Source organism: Bos taurus, chromosome 6 (assembly GCF_002263795.3).
Source record: "Bos taurus isolate L1 Dominette 01449 registration number 42190680 breed Hereford chromosome 6, ARS-UCD2.0, whole genome shotgun sequence".
Lineage (NCBI taxonomy): Eukaryota > Metazoa > Chordata > Mammalia > Artiodactyla > Bovidae > Bos > Bos taurus.
The window spans coordinates 15,862,008-15,880,357 of NC_037333.1; the positions used below are offsets into that span (position 1 = coordinate 15,862,008).

The window sequence follows — 18,350 nt, forward strand, 5'->3', positions numbered from 1 at the left end:
ACTTGAAATGAACGAGGCAATTTGAAATTGCATTTCCTCATAACATGTATAAAACACAGAAAAAGTGTAAGCCAAATCCCACCTCTGCCACTTAGCAGGTGAGAGAAAACGGGCGGTGGAGTTTAGTTGCTCAGGCGTGTCCGGCTCTCACGACCCGGTGGACTGCAGCCCACCAGCCTCCTCTGTCCATGGGAGTCTCCAGGCAAGAATACTGGAGTAGGTTGCCATTTCCTTCTCCAGAGGATCTTCCCACCCCAGGAATCGAACCCAGGTCTCCCACACTGCAGGCAGATTCTTTACCAACTGAGCTATAAGTGAAGCCCGAGAGAAAATAGACAAGACTCCTAACATTTCTGAGTGATTTATTATTTGTAACAACAGATTTTATAACTCCACAGGGGTAATGTTAAGATTAAAGAGCTATAACAGATATAAACTAAATAGTTACTAGCCAAAGACTGAGAAAACATTCTTCATCTTTTCTCTTCCCTCTTCCTATCCTAAAACCGCTACAAAAGAGAGGAAAAGAAAGAACAAGACAAAACCTCCTGATTGATAAAGCCAAGCATTTATTCTCAAGCCTCAACCCAAACTTCACATTTATCACTGCTAACCAAGTTTCTTTTGATTTGTAAAAATGGTTCCCTTCTTTCGGGAATACTCTGCTAATATGCTTCCCTCCTCCAAATTTCTGCTACCTTAGTCTTATTTCTCACTAGCTTATTCCTTATTTCAAAAAGCCTCTAGCGCTAATCAATTTCTTCTGTTAATGAAAATCAACTTGCATTTCTAAAATACAAATTGGTTATGTTATTTTCCCATGTAAATTCCTTCACCTCTACCTTAAAGATAAAACTCAAACTACTTACGAGGAAATGTGAGGTTATTAAAGATCTTATCCAGCCTACTCACCTTCATTCCAAATCTTCTTACCACTTCCCCTCTGCAAACAATAGGTCCAAACTCGCTCAAGTTCCCCAAATATGCCACTATCTCTCATGCTTCTTGCTTTGTTTCAAAAAAGTGTCTCTGCCTCTCCCGAGGTCCCTCACTTGCTCAATTCCAAGTTCTTTCAGATTCAGTTCAGGTTCCCCTGTCTGCCCTCCAGAACCCTCTCAGTCATCTCCACCCTACATTTGGTTCTAGATTCTCCTATGTATTCCTATAAAGCACCACGATTAACACAGGACTGACTGTAATTCCATTCTATATTCCAAATCAGACTGTGAGCTTCTTGGGTTTTCCATCAAGCTCACATATGGAGCATTGTTAATCTGTTTATAATTTGGTTGTTCAGAACTCAAAACATTTTTCAGAGAAACAATAAAATAACTGGTTTTATTATCCCAGTTCAGTCAAGACCAAAATCAGATTGATTATATTCTTTGCAGCCAAAGATGGAGAAGCTCTATACAGTCAGCAAAAACAAGACCAGGAGCTGACTGTGGCTCAGACCATGAACTCCTTATTGCAAAATTCAGACTTAAATTGAAAAAAGTAGGGAAAACCACTAGACCATTCAGGTATGACCTAAATCAAATCCCTTACAATTATATATACAGTGGAAGTGAGAAATAGATTCAAGGGATTAGATCTGACAAAGTCCCTGAAGAACTTTGGACAGAGGCTCGTGACATTGTACAGGAGGCAGTGATCAACACCATCCCCAAGAAAAAGAAATGCAAAAAGGCAAATGACTGGTGAGGCCTTGCAAATAGCTGAGAAAAGAAGAGAAGCTAAAGGCAAAGGAGAAGAGGAAAGATATACCCATTTGAATGCAGAGTTCCAAAGAATAGCAAGGAGAGATAAGAAAGCCTTCCTCAGTGATCAATGCAAAGAAATAGAGGAAAACAATAGAATGGGAAAGACTAGAGATCTCTTCAAGAAAATTAGAGACAGCAAGGGAATATTTCATGTAAAAATGGACACAATAAAGGACAGAAATAGTATCAACCTAACAGAAGGAGAAGATATTAAGAAGAGGTGGCAAAAATACAGAGTAACTATACAAAAAGATCTTCATGACCCAGATAACCATGATGATATGATCACCCACCTAGAGTCAGACATCCCAGAATGAGAAGTCAAATGGTCCTTGGGAAGCATCACTACAAACAAAGCTAGTGGAAGTGACTGAATTTCAGTTGACTATTTCAAATCCTAAAAGATGATGCTGTTAAAGTGCTGCACTCAATATGCCAGCAAACTTGGAAAACTCAGCAGTGGCTACAGGACTGGAAAAGGTCAATTTTCATTCCAGTTCCAAACAAAGGCAATGCCAAAGAATGTTCAAACTACTACACAATTTCACTAAACTCACACACTAGCAAAGTAATACTCAAAATTCTCCAAGCCAGGCTTCAATAGTACAACAGTACATGTACTGAAAATTTCCAGATGTTCAAGCTGGATTTAGAAAAGGCAGAGGAACTAGAGATCAAATTGCCAACATCCACTGGATCATCGAAAAAGCAAGGAGTTTCAGCAAAACATCTACTTCTGCTTTATTGACTACACCAAAGCCTTTGACTGTGTGGATGACAACAAACTGGGGACTATTCTTCAAGAGATGGGAATACCAGACCATCTTACCTGCCTCCTGAGAAACCTGCATGCAGATCAGGAAGCAACAGTTAGAACTGGACATGGAACAACAGACTGGTTCCAAATAGGAAAAGGAGTACGTCAAAGCTCAATATTGTCACCCTACTAATTTAACTTATATGCAGAGTACATTATGCGAAATGCCAGGCTGGATGAAGCACAAGCTAGAATCAAGATTGCCAAGAGAAATATCAATAACCTCAGATATGCGGATGACACCACCCTTACGGCAGAAAACAAAGAAGAAATAAAAAGCCTCTTAATGAAAGTGAAAGAGGAGAGTGAAAAAGTTGGCTTAAAACTCAGTATTCAGAAAACTTAAGATTATGGCATCTGGTCCCATCACTTCATGGCAAATAGATGGGAAAACAATGGAAACTGACAGACTTTATTTTGGGGGGGCTCCAAAAATCACTGCAGATGGAGACTGTAGACATGAAATTAAAAGACGATTGCTCCTTGGAAGAAAAGCTATGAACAACCTAGACAGCAACCTAGACAACCTAGAAAGCAGACAATACTTTGGCAACAAAGGTTCATCTAGTCAAAGCTACGGTTTTTCCAGGAGTCGTGCATGGATGTGAGCTGGACTATAAAGAAAACTGAGGACTGAAGAACTGATGCTTTTGACCTGTGGTTTTAGAGAAGACTCTTAAGAGTCCCTTGGACTGCAAGAAGATCAAACCAGTCAATCCTAAAGGAAATCAGTACAGAATATTCATTGGAAGGACTGAAGCTGAAGCTGAAACTCCAATACTTTGGCTACCTGATGTGAAGAACTGACTCCTTGGAAAAGACCCTGATGCTGGCAAGGCTGATGGCAAGAGTAGAAGGGGACGACGACAGAAGATGAGATGGTTGGATGGCATCACCAACTCAATGGACATGAGTCTGAACAAGCTCTGGGAGTTGGTGATGGACAGGGAAGCCTTGCATGTTGCAGTCCATGGGGTCACAAAGAGTCAGACATGACTGTCAACTGAACTGACTGATTTCAATGAATACTGAAGACCCTCAAACTAATACTGTTCTTAGTGGCATTGGTATCATTTTACTTCCTTCACAGACCCAGTATATGTACTCAATTTCTAAAATTTTAAAAATATACTAAATATGTACTGAATTTAGTTGGAAGATATTTACTTTTTAAAATAATCAAATAGTAGTACATCAGTTAGTGAGAAAGATAGATTGGGGCTTCCCTCAGTGGTAAAAGAATCAGCCTGCCAATGCAAGAGAGATGGATTCAACCCCTGGTCTGGGAAGATCCCGCATACTGAAGAACAACTAAGCCCACATGCCACATCTACTGAGCCCGTGCTCTGGAGCTCATGAGTAGCAGCTACCGAGCCCTGCGCTGCAACTGCTGAGCCCGTGATCCACAAAAAGAGGAGCCACCGCAACAAGCCTGTGCACTGCAACTGGAGAGCAGACCTCCTCTCTGCAACTAGAGAAAAAGCCTGTGCAGCAGTGAAGACCCAGCACAGCCAAAAACAAATAAAATTATCAAAAAGACAGAAAGTCAGATTGAACTCTTTTAGAGATTTTCTTTGGCAAGGGGTGTTAGGATGGTGGAGGAAAAGGGAAGATGTTGATCAAAGAAGAAAATCTTCCAGTTATAAAACTTCTAGGGACCTGGGAATCTAATGTATAGCACATAATGATTATAGTTAGTAATACTGCATGATACACTTGAACTATTAAAAAAAAAAAAGGAATTTTCTTTGGAAGTTAGAAATAAGTCCAATACTGTCCTGTTCTTTATGAGTTGACTTAACTTGTTCTATGTCAAAATGCAGCATTACCTTTTAAAATAACCAAGCCAACCAAAAACATATTCTCTCTGAGGTCGTGCCTGGCACTGAATAATTAGTCTGTGTGAAAGTCAAGTAAAAACTGACCAGCACCTTAAAACTCATCATGAAAAAAAAAAAGTTTTTTTCTTCTAACATTATTTACAAAATAAAGCATCAAGCTGTCACATTATGGGAGAGAACTTCCTCTTGTCCTCCGGCCTCTTCCCAACCCGAAAATTCCTTAGAGGAAAGGTGACGGGGCGTATGGGGAGCAGGTGACAGAATGTTAGACAGTGTCTTCCAGGGACTAGGGCTGACACTGGGCTTTGGCTTTTTACCCCCCGCCTCCTTTTCACTTTATCTCACTTCTCAATTTCAGTTCACTGCTTGTTACTTTTCACTCCCATTTTCAAGTTAGTATCCCTTACTAGTACAGGTATGACGGTATTTGTCCACCAAAGGTCCACTCTAGCACTAACAACTGAAGGAGAGAATATCTGGAACTGAATAAACTTAGTGAGGAATTTAAGATATAACCATTATGAGCAGCTTGCTATCTGCTTTCTTTAAATTTAAGTTTATTCTCTAACAATTCTGAACTTTCACAAGCTTCCAACAAAACATAAGACTGTCTCCAGTACAAAATCCTATTTCAGTTTCCAAGTATGCATTTAACAAGGAAACTTGAAAAAGGAAGCCTATTTGTAGCATGTAATTTTAAAGATATAATTAGATGGTTTAATGTAAAATCAGAACTGAAATTAAAATTTTCTTTTAAATCTGAAAGCTTTGGGAAAAGAAATGAAAGCTTTAAAGAAATACCCCCGTACTTGACTCCTAGACAGACACACTGTCAAGCAAACCATAAGCTTTAATAAATGAAAAGCTAAAATAAATGGAGAGTCACTTTAACTGTAACTATAAAGAATATACACGGGCTTCCCTGGTGGCTCAGACAGTAAAAAATCTGCCTCCAGTGCGGGAGACCTGAGTTGGATCCCTGGGTTGGAAGATCCCCTGGAGGAGGGCATGGCAACCCCTCCTGTATTCTTGCCTGGAGAATCCCACGGACGGAGGAGCCTGGCGGGCTACTGTCAACGTGGTCGCAAAGAGCTGGACATGACTGAGTGACTAAGCACACACAGCACAGCATAAAGAATATTAATATTATGATTTCCAAACCTGTTAGTTGATATTTTACTACTGCTTAACAAATTTTTCCAAAATTGGAGCATAATTTCACATGAACTAAACACACAAGAATCTAATGATTATAGGAAAAAAACACCACTGAAACACTTAACAAATAGAACACTCCAAATTCTCTACTTCTTAGAGCTACTTATATGTAACCTCCACACCAATTTGAGGCACTTTCTTTTACCATTTTACATATGGAAAAATACTGTAACTGACCAGGACTTTTAAAAAATCATTTTAAAGCTAAATTTCCTTTCTATTTTTTCTTTCCCCTCACTCAGAATGTCCCTTTAATTTGAACCAACAAAAACAGGATTTTTATTTACAAACCATAAGGAGATAACACCAGCATCCTAGGAAAAATGTCCATAATACAGTCTTATTTTATTTTAGTATGAACAGTGAAAGTCACTCAGTCATGTTGACTCTTTGCGACCCCATGGATTATATACAGTTCATGGAATTCTCCAGGCCAGAGTACTGGAGTGGGTGGCCTTTCCATTCTGCAGGGGATCTTCCCAACCCAGGGATCGAACCCAGGTCTCCTGCATTACAGGCGGATTCTTTACCAGCTGAGCCACAAGGGAAGCCCTTATTATCCTGCTACACAATAAAAAGGCAAAGGAGGAAGACAATACTTAAGCAACACCACGGTGAGCACTGCATGTGCTCTTTAGTCCCCTCTACTTCAGGGCTTCATGTTCTCATGAGGAGATGAAGACTACGCTGTTCATACCTCTCAGCAGACAGAGAGACCTAGTTTGAGGCAAATGCGTTGTTTACATCTCAATCAACTCATCTGCAAAATGGAGCCAATTATCTCTGCATTGCAGGATTGTAGGGAAGAATAAAACTGAGATAAGAACATGCTCTCAACATTATTAATGACAATTAATTTTTAGAGAGATTTTAGCATTTGCCAGACACTGTTCTAAGCTCTTAACAGAGAACACCTTCAATCCTCAAAACAACCATGTGTAACTGTTACTATTATTCTCCACTGACAAGATGAGTAAATTGAGACTCAATGAGTTTAAGACTTGTCTAACTTTAAAACTTGTCTAAGGTCACAAAGCTAGTAAGTGACAAAATGGGGGTTTGAATCTAGAAGAAATGATACAAAAAGCCACAGCTTTAGTTAAATAATGTTAAGGTGACAGGAGAAAAGCCATAAATGCTAAATCTTTTTGATTTTCTGATTTTTTTCCATCAAAGGAAACAGGATTTCCAACCAACGCACCTAATTGTTCAGCAGAACAAAAACAGGGCAATTTAGGCTGACAACATTACACAAAGTAACACATTTTTGAACTGTGTAAAATTAGGATCATAAGATTAAAAACTGAGACAGTTGTAGGATCTGAATAACACATGCATTAAATAATTAGAATATCAGGGCCTGGGAGCAGTGGCCTATCAGCAGCAAGGGCCATCAATTACACTAAGATCTTGGTTCCTAAAATGCCCTTCTCCACTACAGGTACCAGGACTGAAGGAAATGCAGCCGCTCAAACACAAGATGAGCTAGGAACATCTTAATGAGGACTTAACGGACTTAAAATAAGTGCTTAAAGATTCATGGGAACATTTTTAAAAGACAGCTTGAAGGAACTGCTGCTGGCCAGGTTGAGGACAAAATGCTATCAGAATAACTAATGACAGTAATGGATTATTATCCACTGAATAAAACAAGAATCCATGAGTCATTATAAACCCAAAGAAATCAGTAAGGGAGAAGAGAAAGCTCTTCTTCACAGTGAAACCTGAACTCATAAACAAAGAAGGAATGTTAGAACTGGAAAATCTCCGAAGAATGTTCAAACTAATGTAGGCTAGTTTAATAAAGAACAGGATATTTATAATAGTATCAAAGAACTTCCCCACAAATTACTTACTAATTTCAAGGCAAAAGAGAAGTACCTTTACAGTTGAGAAATCTGGCGGCTGCTGCTGCTGCTGCTGCTAAGTCGCTTCAGTCGTGTCCGACTCTGTGCGACCCCATAGACGGCAGCCCACCAGGCTTCCCCGTCCCTGGGATTCTCTAGGCAAGAACACTGGAGTGGGTTGCCATTTCCTTCTCCAATGCATGAAAGTGAAAAGTGAAAGTGAAGTCGCTCAGTCATGTCCGACTTTTAGTGACTCCATGGACTGCAGCCCACCAGGCTCCTCCGTCCATGGGGTGCCATTGCCTTCTCCGAGAAATCTGGCAGACACCATCTTAATCAAGTCATCAAAGTTAATATCATCAATATGGGAACAAATCAGCGCCTCTTGACAGGAGGCACTGAGAACACAATGCTTCAGTGGTAATCTTGCCAAAAATGTGTGATTTCAATTTAATCAAAAGTCAGAAAAATAAAGGAAGGTTAAGGGACTGTTGTAGGTTGAAGAAGTCTAAATAAATGGCAACTAAATTCAACACCATGACCCTGGATTGGATCCTAGGCCATGGAAACGGCTATAAAAGATCTTATTAAGACAACTGTTAAGATCTGACTACAGACTGTATAACAGATATTAAGGTAACAGTGACTGGTTTCCTGATAACTATATTATGTTTGTGTTACATAAGACACTGTCCTTACAGTCAGTAAATACACATTGAAATATGTAGAGGTAAAGGTTCATGGTATCTCCACCTTACATTCAAATGACACAGGAAAAAATGTATATAGCGAGGATGAGGCAAAAATGGTTTATCTTGGTAAAGTATATATGGTAGTTTCTTCCACTCTTCTGTAAGACTGAAATTATGTAAAATAAAAAGCTACCAAAAATTCATAAAGATAAATGGGTATCTGGATTTTTAAGGGAAGAAAAAAATACCATCCTTCTGGAACCCTTAACTTTCACCCTGCCCCCACAAATCATGCATAAGGATTTGAATGTTTAAAAAATGCAAAGGAAACAGAAAGCTCTATTTAAACAGACTGTTTACAGAGCAAATCCTTCCACTCAGTTATAAAGATAACAGAGAATCGTGGTCATGTATAACTTGAAAGATCATCACTTATTGATTCAGTCTTAAAATATTAGAATTAACAGAGCAACTGAACTACTTAAAATTTAGCAGTTATACTTATCAAAGGTAGAAAAAGATATTAAACAGGCTGCAACACATCATCGCATGCACAATTCCTTCCACTAGCAAGATGTGAACTTCTGCTTCATGAAGTAGGAAAACAACTACAAATATGGGGTCTTCAAAATATATGACAAGACGGGCCACAAAAAAAAGACCTCAGAGAAACGCTCTCCAACTTTTATATCAGTTTTATAAAACCCACATGATTCATTTTGATTATCCCAAAGTAGCATGCAAAGCAGAAAATAAAACATTCCTAAAAGGGTGCAACAGCAATCATCAGCCAAAAGCATCAGTCAGGACTCATTCTTTAGCATGTGGCATGAGAGAAAATAAACTTCTGAAAGAAGCAAGCACTCTGTCATCATGAAAAATGCATTGTTACTTACAAAATGGTAAAGGTGTCCAAAAGAGGAAACACAAAACAAATAAGCAAAACACCTCCAGTGACCCCCACCTTCTATAACCCAAACCAATCTATTGAGCTAAATCTGCAGACACATTGTTTTAAGGACGAGTAAGACTATGGACATAAAAAGAAAACTTGAGTAGGAAAAAGTTCAAGAACTGGGGTAAAGCTAAAGCAGACCTGCTTCCTCATCCTCCTCCTCCTCTTCCTCATCATCGGAAGTTGATGACAAGGGAGTTGGTGCGGAGCTAGCTTGATTATTAACATATTCACCATACTGCATGCCTGTAAAGTGGAAAGCACAAACACAAGAGTCAAACCAACAGGAAAGATGAGAAATAAAATTTTGACATTGCATCAAAAGTGAGAAAGAACTCTGACATTCCAAAGAACACCCCAGCATGCATATTAATATTAGCTAATTTATAATCAAAACTGAAACTGTTAGAAATCTCTGCGAAGCAGTTTAGTAAAAGCAGCTTTAATATGAACTAGTTTAAGTGTAAAAAAAAAAAAAACCACCATGTCTGACATCAATAATATTTAGGAAACTCCACCGATATTCTCTGAACATTTTACTGAGCTCTACACATGTTTACCTCCTTTGACCTTGGGGCCCTTGTAGTATACTTCCTTTGGGACCATGTATTCTTGGTGAGCAGTGATCATTTCTACTGAAATGAATTTATACAGCATACAACACACATACAAATCCTCAGTACCTTCCTTCTGCTAATGCCACCCTGATGGTAACTCAGTTCTCATAACGGAAAAAGAATGACAGTTAAAGAAAAGAACTGTATCTAGCATAGTTCTCTGCTCAGAGGAGATGCTCAAAAGAAAAAAAAAGAGGGGGGGTGCTTATTAACTGTGGTCCTACAAGTGAGACAATTAAAGTGAATTTTCAGAGACAGCAAATCATCTCAGTTATCAGCCTACTGCCTATATGTGAGACTGAATTAAGTGAAGGAGACTGGTCTGCAGTGGGAGATACAGCAAGAGAAGGCAGCCTATGGAAAAGGCACAGCTGGTAACTGTACAATACCTCCCTTTCAAACAAAACAGCTGGCTGCGTATGTTCATTATTGAATTATTCTAGCAAAATCAGGACAAAAACTAAGATCCACAAAATTTTTAAGAGGGAAAATTTTAAAAACACACATATATATATATATATATATACACTTAAAAATACATACTCTTCATAAATAAGAATAAACATCCTTACAAAGAAAAATCTTGGAGCTCAATTTCAAAAAGAAAAAAAATAACCCAGAAACATAACGTGGATTTTCAAGAACATGTCACAATATTCGAAGTACAATGAAGCCCTGCCTCACTAAAAAATCACGTGGTAGTCCTCTCATGCTCGTTTTTTTTTTTTTTTCCCAGGTGGCCTTCCTAATTAGCATGGAGAAACATAACTCATGTGTATAGTAAGAAAGTTAAACTGTATATGAGTAAAGCTTTGATCCTCATGACTAAAGACGTCACTGACAAATCTGCTAGCTTTGCTGAAATATGTTTTAAATACAGATAAAATGGCAGTTATAACAAATTCACCTGAAAAAGTAAAAATCAGTGCAAAGTAAGTTCAGGCAACACAAAAAATAAACTTGATACCTTGAAAGACCAAATTCAGAGTGGCAAGTTCCTCTAATAAAAGCCTAGTTAAAATGAAAATTTGACTAATATTAGACTTTAGGTTAAATAGACTAAGAAGTTTATATTTAGACATGCTAACAGTAAAAATATTTTATAGAAAAATTCAATTTAAGGACTTTTTTAAACATGAAATACTTTCTCAAAACCCCAATTAGCACTGCACTTTAAAAAGTACAAGTATGTGTATGTATATAATAAGAAACAAGAGAGAGAAGAAAACAAGAAATTTCTATCTACTGTACTAAGGTAAGGCCAAAAAACAGGAAGAAAATCCATTTTTTTCATGACTGTGTAGACTGCTGATTTTGTATCTAATCAGAGGAGTCAAAGCATAGGGCAAAACTATATGTGTTATAAGATAAATATTTTCCTCTTTTTCCAGATTTACTGAATAAAAACAGGTTTCACGTATTACTGGGAAAATATCCAATGCTGAATTGGAAGCAAAAAAAAAAAAATTTTATAGAGCAACTACTTAATGCACGGAACAAACCTAAAAATAAGATGGAACAGTAATATTATTTATTATAATATCATTTTAGATCAGTCAATGGTTGTCAACATACTATATTAACTGAATGTCACACAACATATTTAATTTTACTGTCCTAAAAAGAGGCAATCTCTTTTGAGAAGTGCTAGAGATGAATGTATCAATATTTAAGCTCTTTCCCAATTATGACTCAATCTACTCTGAATTTAACCTTTCTTTGCTCGTTTAACTAAACTTTGTAAAAAGTTTAGGAATACTAATGGTACAAGAATATAACATTCTATTTAATCCACAGAAGAATGGTAAGAAAAACAATCAGTCCAGAAAACTGGAAACGGAAAACAACCAGAAGAGCAATCACTCCATACTGAATGCCCTGCTCTAGACTGCACACAGTACACTGTAGAAGTGCACATGGCCCTCCCGCCTCAACCACCACCACCACCACCACCACCACACAAGGAAGCAAAGCCGCATTCCTATTTCACTGTCAGAGCTTTCAAGATATAAATCTAGAAAACCAAGAGGGAGAACACTATTTCACAGACTGAATGACATGATAAAGAACCTGTTACTAACAGGTCCCCAATATCTTTAAAAAAGACATTCTCTTTAAACTACCTGTCATTAAAGTATTCTCTTCAGAGAGTTGGAGTTGCTTAATAAAGGGCATCTCTACTGTTCCCTAGATACAGTTACACTGGGAATAAATAAAACCAGTCTAAAGAGAAAATAAATCCCTTGGGGAGGCTAGCTTTTTTAAATTCAAGAGCTCAGACTTTTGAGCGACTGTTACCTTTCCTAACCTAGTCTTCTAAGCACATACACTAGAGAACTTTGCAAGGGTTCTCACGAAAGAATGGTTTTTACGGGAATCACTTTCCACAGTACTTACTTTCCTGTACTTTATCCATCTAAGAAAGCACCTGTGTTAAGAACAGACTTTTTCTCAACTTATAAAGGAAACACATTCCCTTATCCTAAATCTTAATATAAGAAAGTTTCCTCCTTCTTTAAATGATTAATCAAGGCACCTTAAATCTAGAGACTTTCTTTTACCTTCCCATACATGCTTCAGTTAAAAATTAAACATATTAGCAACAGGGTTGGCTTTATTAATTCAGAAATATTGAAAAGTAGGGTAGTGGGAATAATGATTTATTTAATGATTCTGCACGTATGCAGGACCCAATCACTACTATCAAAGAAGCCACTGCTTTTCAGAGTTCGATGAGAACAAAGTAAAAACAGTAAGAAATATTAAACAGACAAGCAGCAGGACATTATGGATAAAATGGGGTCTCTGAGTTCAATTCCAGGAAATACCACTTACTAGCTGTGTGTCTTTGGGCAAATTACTAACCTCTCTGTTCCTCATTTATATTGTCTGTAAGACAGGGCAATGACTATCTCAAATGGTTGCTGGGAGGATTAAATGAATTAATATATTTTAAACCTTAGAATGGAACCTGAAATACAGTAAATACTACACAAGTATTCGCTACAATCACTATTGAACTTCAAAACATGTTTTTGTGTATATTTAAATGAAAACAATTATTTTCAACTATTCTTAATACTTATCCCTAGGGCAAGTCATTAGAAAAAGAACCTTCCACCAATCTGAGCAATATTTTGAGTAATGCCAGTTCCTTTAAAAACAAGTAGAATATTTTCTAGGACTACCAGTCTTTTTCAAGATACACTGGATTCCTCTCAAAGTCTATGAGATATTCAATAAAGTACTTTACAACACATTTTATCATAAAATATTTATAATAATTATAACCATTTCATATCTCCTTCTATTTTATACAATATTTACTTCCTTCTACCTTCTTTTAAAACCAACAACAAAAAATTTATTAGCGGGTAAACCTATTAACTGGGCTTTCCAGGTGGCTCAGTGGTAAAGAATCTGCCCACCAATGCAGGAGACATGGATTCTATCCCTGGGTCAGGAAGAACCCCTGGAGGAGGAAATGGCAACCCACTCCAGTATTCTTCCCTCAGAAATCTCAAGGACAGAGGAGACTGGCGAGCTACAGGTTCATGGTGTCACAAAACAGTCATACACACCTTAGCAACTAAACAACAATAAATCTATTAGTACTTAGTAGTACATATATGTATATATATTTTATAAAACACATATACATACTACATATATATTTGTACATGTACAAATTTTTACTATGTCTGATGAAATTAATGGAATTATTTTTAACTTTTATGCATGATTCCTATATACTAAAAAAAATGTCAAATAACAGAGTTTGATAAACACTAGACATATATTTGGGGCTTCCCTGGTGGCTCAGAAGATAAAGAATCTGCCTCCAAATACCCTGGAGAAGGGAATGGCAACCTGCTCCAGTATTCTTGGCTGAAGAATTCCATGGACAGAGGAGCCTGGCAGGCTACAGCGTGGGGTCGCGAGCTGGATGTGACTGGAAGACTGACACTATGCATGTATTTTACCACAGGAATACAATGTTTTTTAAGACAAGCCTGGCTTCACAAATAGCCTAATATTAGGTACATATTACAATGCTTTGTTTCAAATTTGGCAATGAGAAACAGCATATTGATTCACTGTCTAGTTTTTATGCTGCTGCTGCTGCTGCTAAGTCGCTTCAGTCGCGTCCGACTCTGTGCGACCCCATAGACAGCAGCCCACCAGGCTCCGCCGTCCCTGGGATTCTCCAGGCAAGAACACTGGAGTGGGTTGCCATTTCCTTCTCCAATGCATGAAAGTGAAAAGTGAAAGTGAAGTCGCTCAGTCATCTCCAACTCTTGGCGACCCCATGGACTGCAGCCTACCAGGCTCCTCCGCCCATGGGATTCTTCAGGCAAGAACACTTGGAGTGGGGTGCCATTGCCTTCTGCAGGCTAGTTTTTATAACTTACTATAAAAAAGAATAACTTTGACATTTAAACTTGACAGCTTTTAGTAATTTTGGCTTATGAGACAGAAGATGAAATTTATTTCTCAGTGGAATTATGATACCTCCTGAAACTTTAGGAACACATTTCATTGGATTAAAAATTAAATCAGACTATTTGACAAAGAATAAAATGTGCCTCACTGGTTTGAAAATGAGGACTGCCTTTGCCAATTAGGTTATGCAGAGATACTACCTGTGAGATAAAAGTATGTGATATTATACTGCTGCTGAGTCGCTTCAGTATAATTAAATTTACAGTATTTTGAATAACTGCTAACTCAGTAAAACAAACATCTCTCTAAACCTCAACTTCTCTCTTCTATAGAAGAAATATATGGTATGTCTGCTTCACATGATGATCAAGTGAGACAATAAAACCTAAAGGTATTTTTAAACTGTAAACTGCTACATGAAATAATGTTACCAGCTATCTACAACTGGGAAAATAAGCTCAGAAGGTTAAAAAACCTAAAAGAACAATATTACTTTAATAAAACCCTTCCAATACCATTCCTATCTACCTTACATGAACAAAATTTTCTCAGTAATTATCTGTACAAAAATAAACAACTATAAATGACATTTTTCTAAAATTTATCTTATTTTAATAATGAACTATATGCAACCCAGGTACAGAAAGCTATGGTGGGGAGGAGGGAAAGCCATTAACTTCAATGAAAGATGTATTTCCAACGAAAAGGTACTTTCCATTTAAAAAACACCAAAATTCATAATGTTTATTATCTTCACCAACTAGAAACTCAAAATAACTGTATTGATAGAATAATCAAGAAGAAAAAGTGTTAACGCTGAGACACCTGTGGTTATAGACAATAACACAAATTTTAGAACTTCATATGCATATATATTCATATATGCATATATATATAGTAGCAGAGAAGCATGATGGGAGTGTTAAAAAGTTTCTAGCTTAAGTATATATTTTTACTACATTCAAGAGAGGAGATATGATATTAAGAAGAAAAAGGAAAAATGTAAACTTTCTAATTGTTAAAGAAGGGCTAATTTCACTATTTTTTTTAAAGGATGACAGACTTCATCCCAGTGGATACAACGAAAAACACAACATCTTTGTTTTAAAAGTCAATACATGCAGTACACTGAAAATTATATAACTGCAAGTATTTAAACTTCTGGTGAAAAATTTTAGATGTCGATCTAAAAATGTTCAAGTAGTTCTAGTTTCCTTCAAAAAAATTTTAGGAGGTACGCAAGCAAAAAAGTCTCTCCTCTAAAAACCAGTAAAAATTGCTGAGAGAATAACTAAGAAAGGCTATCTCTGAAATACTGGGAAAAAAGCACAACCTAAAGCTTGAGAACTATGTTTTATCTGGCTGGCTTTCTGAGGACTTCAAGCCTGGAGGCCAGGTATCTCAGACAGCTCTGAGGGGCTGTTCTGAAGGGGTAAGGGAGGAGCCAGGATATACAGAGGTTTTGGGGACAAAGACCAGGCAGGTGGAACATCAAAAGATCACCATTAATTAAAGAAAACCAGTTAATGGATGTAGCTCTTTTCTACGTACGGGAAGACGCACCGAAATCACTCCTTTGATATGCACCGCCTCTATGGAGGCCAACGTCCAGTTCTTTCCCTTTCCGAGCTCCCTCAGGCACACCGCTGCAGCGGTTTAGGGTTAGGTGGTTTAGGGTAAGGCAGCAGGTGGCCCCACTGCCTGTCCTGAATTCCCTCAGGGCTGACTGCTGGCGGGCAGCTACAGTGCCTCGGTGGCTGCCCCATTCTTTGTTATACAGCAGGCAACATTGTTCATTCACAAGAGAAAAAGACTAATCTCTTTCAAGTATCAATATTCAAGAAGTCGTATCAGACCCAGAGCATACCGTACACAGCTGTGGCTACACAACTGCCACAAGTATCAGGCCCACAAACCACTATGTGCACAGCACGCCTGGTGCCAGAGCTCACACAGACCTGGGTGTGTTCCAAACCTATCCAAAGGCAGAGACCTCTCAGTAGCCAACCTTCTACTTCAGAAAACAGAACAATAAAAGCTGCAATTCAAATGTCTCCAGTATTATCTTTTCTGTTACTTATTCAAGGAGCGTTATCTTGAGTAAGATAAGAGCGTAACAGCTGACAAAAACAATAATTCAGCCTCATAGAGACAACACAAGATAGGAAGGTGAGTGTTAAAGATCTTTCATTCTACTATTCCCTAATTTATAATCTTGAGCAAGTTACCTAATTGCTGTGAATGTCACTTTTCTCATCTGTAAAACCAGGATGTCTACCTAGTAGAATTGATAAAGGGATTAAAATAAATTAGTGGGGGCAATGTAAAGGGCCCAAACAAGCAAGATATGTAATATCTGGAAGGTGGTCACCAATGGTTAGGAAACACACCACTCATTTAGTTAGGGCTCCTGCTACTGCTACTGCTCAGTCACTACAGTCGTGTCCGACTCTGTGCAACCCCATAGACGGAAGCCCACCAGGCTTCCCCGTCCCTGGGATTCTCCAGGCAAGAACACTGGAGTGGGTTGCCATTTCCTTAAGTTTCTTCTACTCATGATAAGTAAAACTCTCCCAATAGTCCCTCACTTTGAAGGTAAATGCTGTAATAACTAGATTCTATTCCTTATTGGGAAACAATGGACACACCCTTTGGTGCTGCAGTTGGCTTTTCTTAAAAAAAAAAGAGTAAGAAAATCTATAATGTACAATCCAATCAAATGATAGTTAAGCCTCTGCTGACCACAGGAACACTTAGCAGGTAAGAGCAGTGAGACAAGTCGAAGGATTTATGTTGCTTTTCCCAAGTTTCAAAACAAAAAAGGGTTCTTCAGACTCAAGGTGACGGGTTGTCATCACACAGTGATACAGTGCCTAAAACATTACTAATGATTATGATGGGAACACAAGGCACACATCCCCCAAAACAGTTCTCTCTCATCAAATGAGAAGTACAGTATATTAACCTGAAACATCAACAGATCTCCAATTTTAGCCAGACAGAAAATAATCAAGAATACTGCCAAAAGAAAAGCCAGTGTGGGGAGACAGGGTTAAAAGAAGACTATTAAACAAGCAAACAAATAAACCACATTGTTTGTCAACAAGGCAATAGTGTGGCTTACAATTTCATTTTCATCCTCTCATTCTCAAAACTGGGTCAAAAGTTACTTTCTATTAATTATAAAGACAAGCAAAGAAGTCATCAAAGAGGATATGTAAATTCACTAAAGAAGGAAATCTTGGGTGTTTTATCCTAGAAGAAACAACAATAATCTATAAAAAAAAAAAAAGAAATGAAATGGTCCATAATAGAGGGATGATTAGTAAATTGTAATACACTGACACAATGAATTAGTCATCACGATTACAAAACTATACGACATATATGGAGAACTGCATAATTTAACACATGTAAAAGCAAAATACAAAATATTATGTAAACTGATTACAATTATATAAAATACATAACAGATTTAACAAAATTCTACAATATATAAAATCAAACAGAGGCTGGAATATATTAAAACATAATCATCTGAATAGAAACTATAAATTATTTTTTCATATTTTCTATAAATTATGGTTATTCCGTTTGATTTTTTAAAATGACCTATTTGAATTAGCATGTACATATACGTATGTATGTACTATACCTAGTATAACGTATTTCTCAAATACCTTTCTGCTGTAATAGCTCTGACGGCTGTGTAACGGAGGCCACAGGCTCCACTGGACGATTTGCTGCAGGAGGCATTCTAGTCGACGAGGCTCCTGACACAACAGTGGACACTACTGGGCTGGACTTGGGAGGCTGAACATTTTGCATTACAGAACAGGACAAGGAATCTGCAACTGAAGACAAGAAACTGTTTCACCCACGGCAATAAGCTTGAAATACATTAAAATATCAACAAAACACAGTTTATCTGAAGTTCTTGTAGAAACTTCAGCAGCATCACATTTATCTGGTATGTCTCTATCTAGGAAATAACAGGTCCAAAGAAATGATTTCCCAAAAAACGAAAAACTTAACTCACTAAATGTTTTAATAACGTTTAACGGCAATTTTCCTGAAACATGCCACAAGCTTCCAAACCTTCTTAAACAAAATGAACCCCAACGATCTTTACTAAAGATCACTATTATTAATACGGA

The 18,350-nt window shown here is 37.6% G+C and overlaps 1 protein-coding gene across 2 annotated transcripts in view; it reads right to left on the reverse strand.

The window, feature by feature from the left end:
• Window positions 1-18,350, reverse strand: part of SEC24B (SEC24 homolog B, COPII coat complex component) — an 81,079-nt gene that overhangs the window by 36,787 nt on the left and 25,942 nt on the right. Inside the window, exons 3-4 of one of the 2 annotated variants that reach the window (XM_002688081.7) lie at window positions 17,874-18,047; window positions 9,275-9,379 (exon numbers count right to left, since the gene is read on the reverse strand). In XM_002688081.7, the coding sequence (XP_002688127.5) occupies window positions 9,275-9,379; window positions 17,874-18,047 (279 nt within the window). The remainder of the gene's footprint in view (window positions 1-9,274; window positions 9,380-17,873; window positions 18,048-18,350) is intronic. The other variant, XM_003586179.6, reaches the window with a different exon arrangement.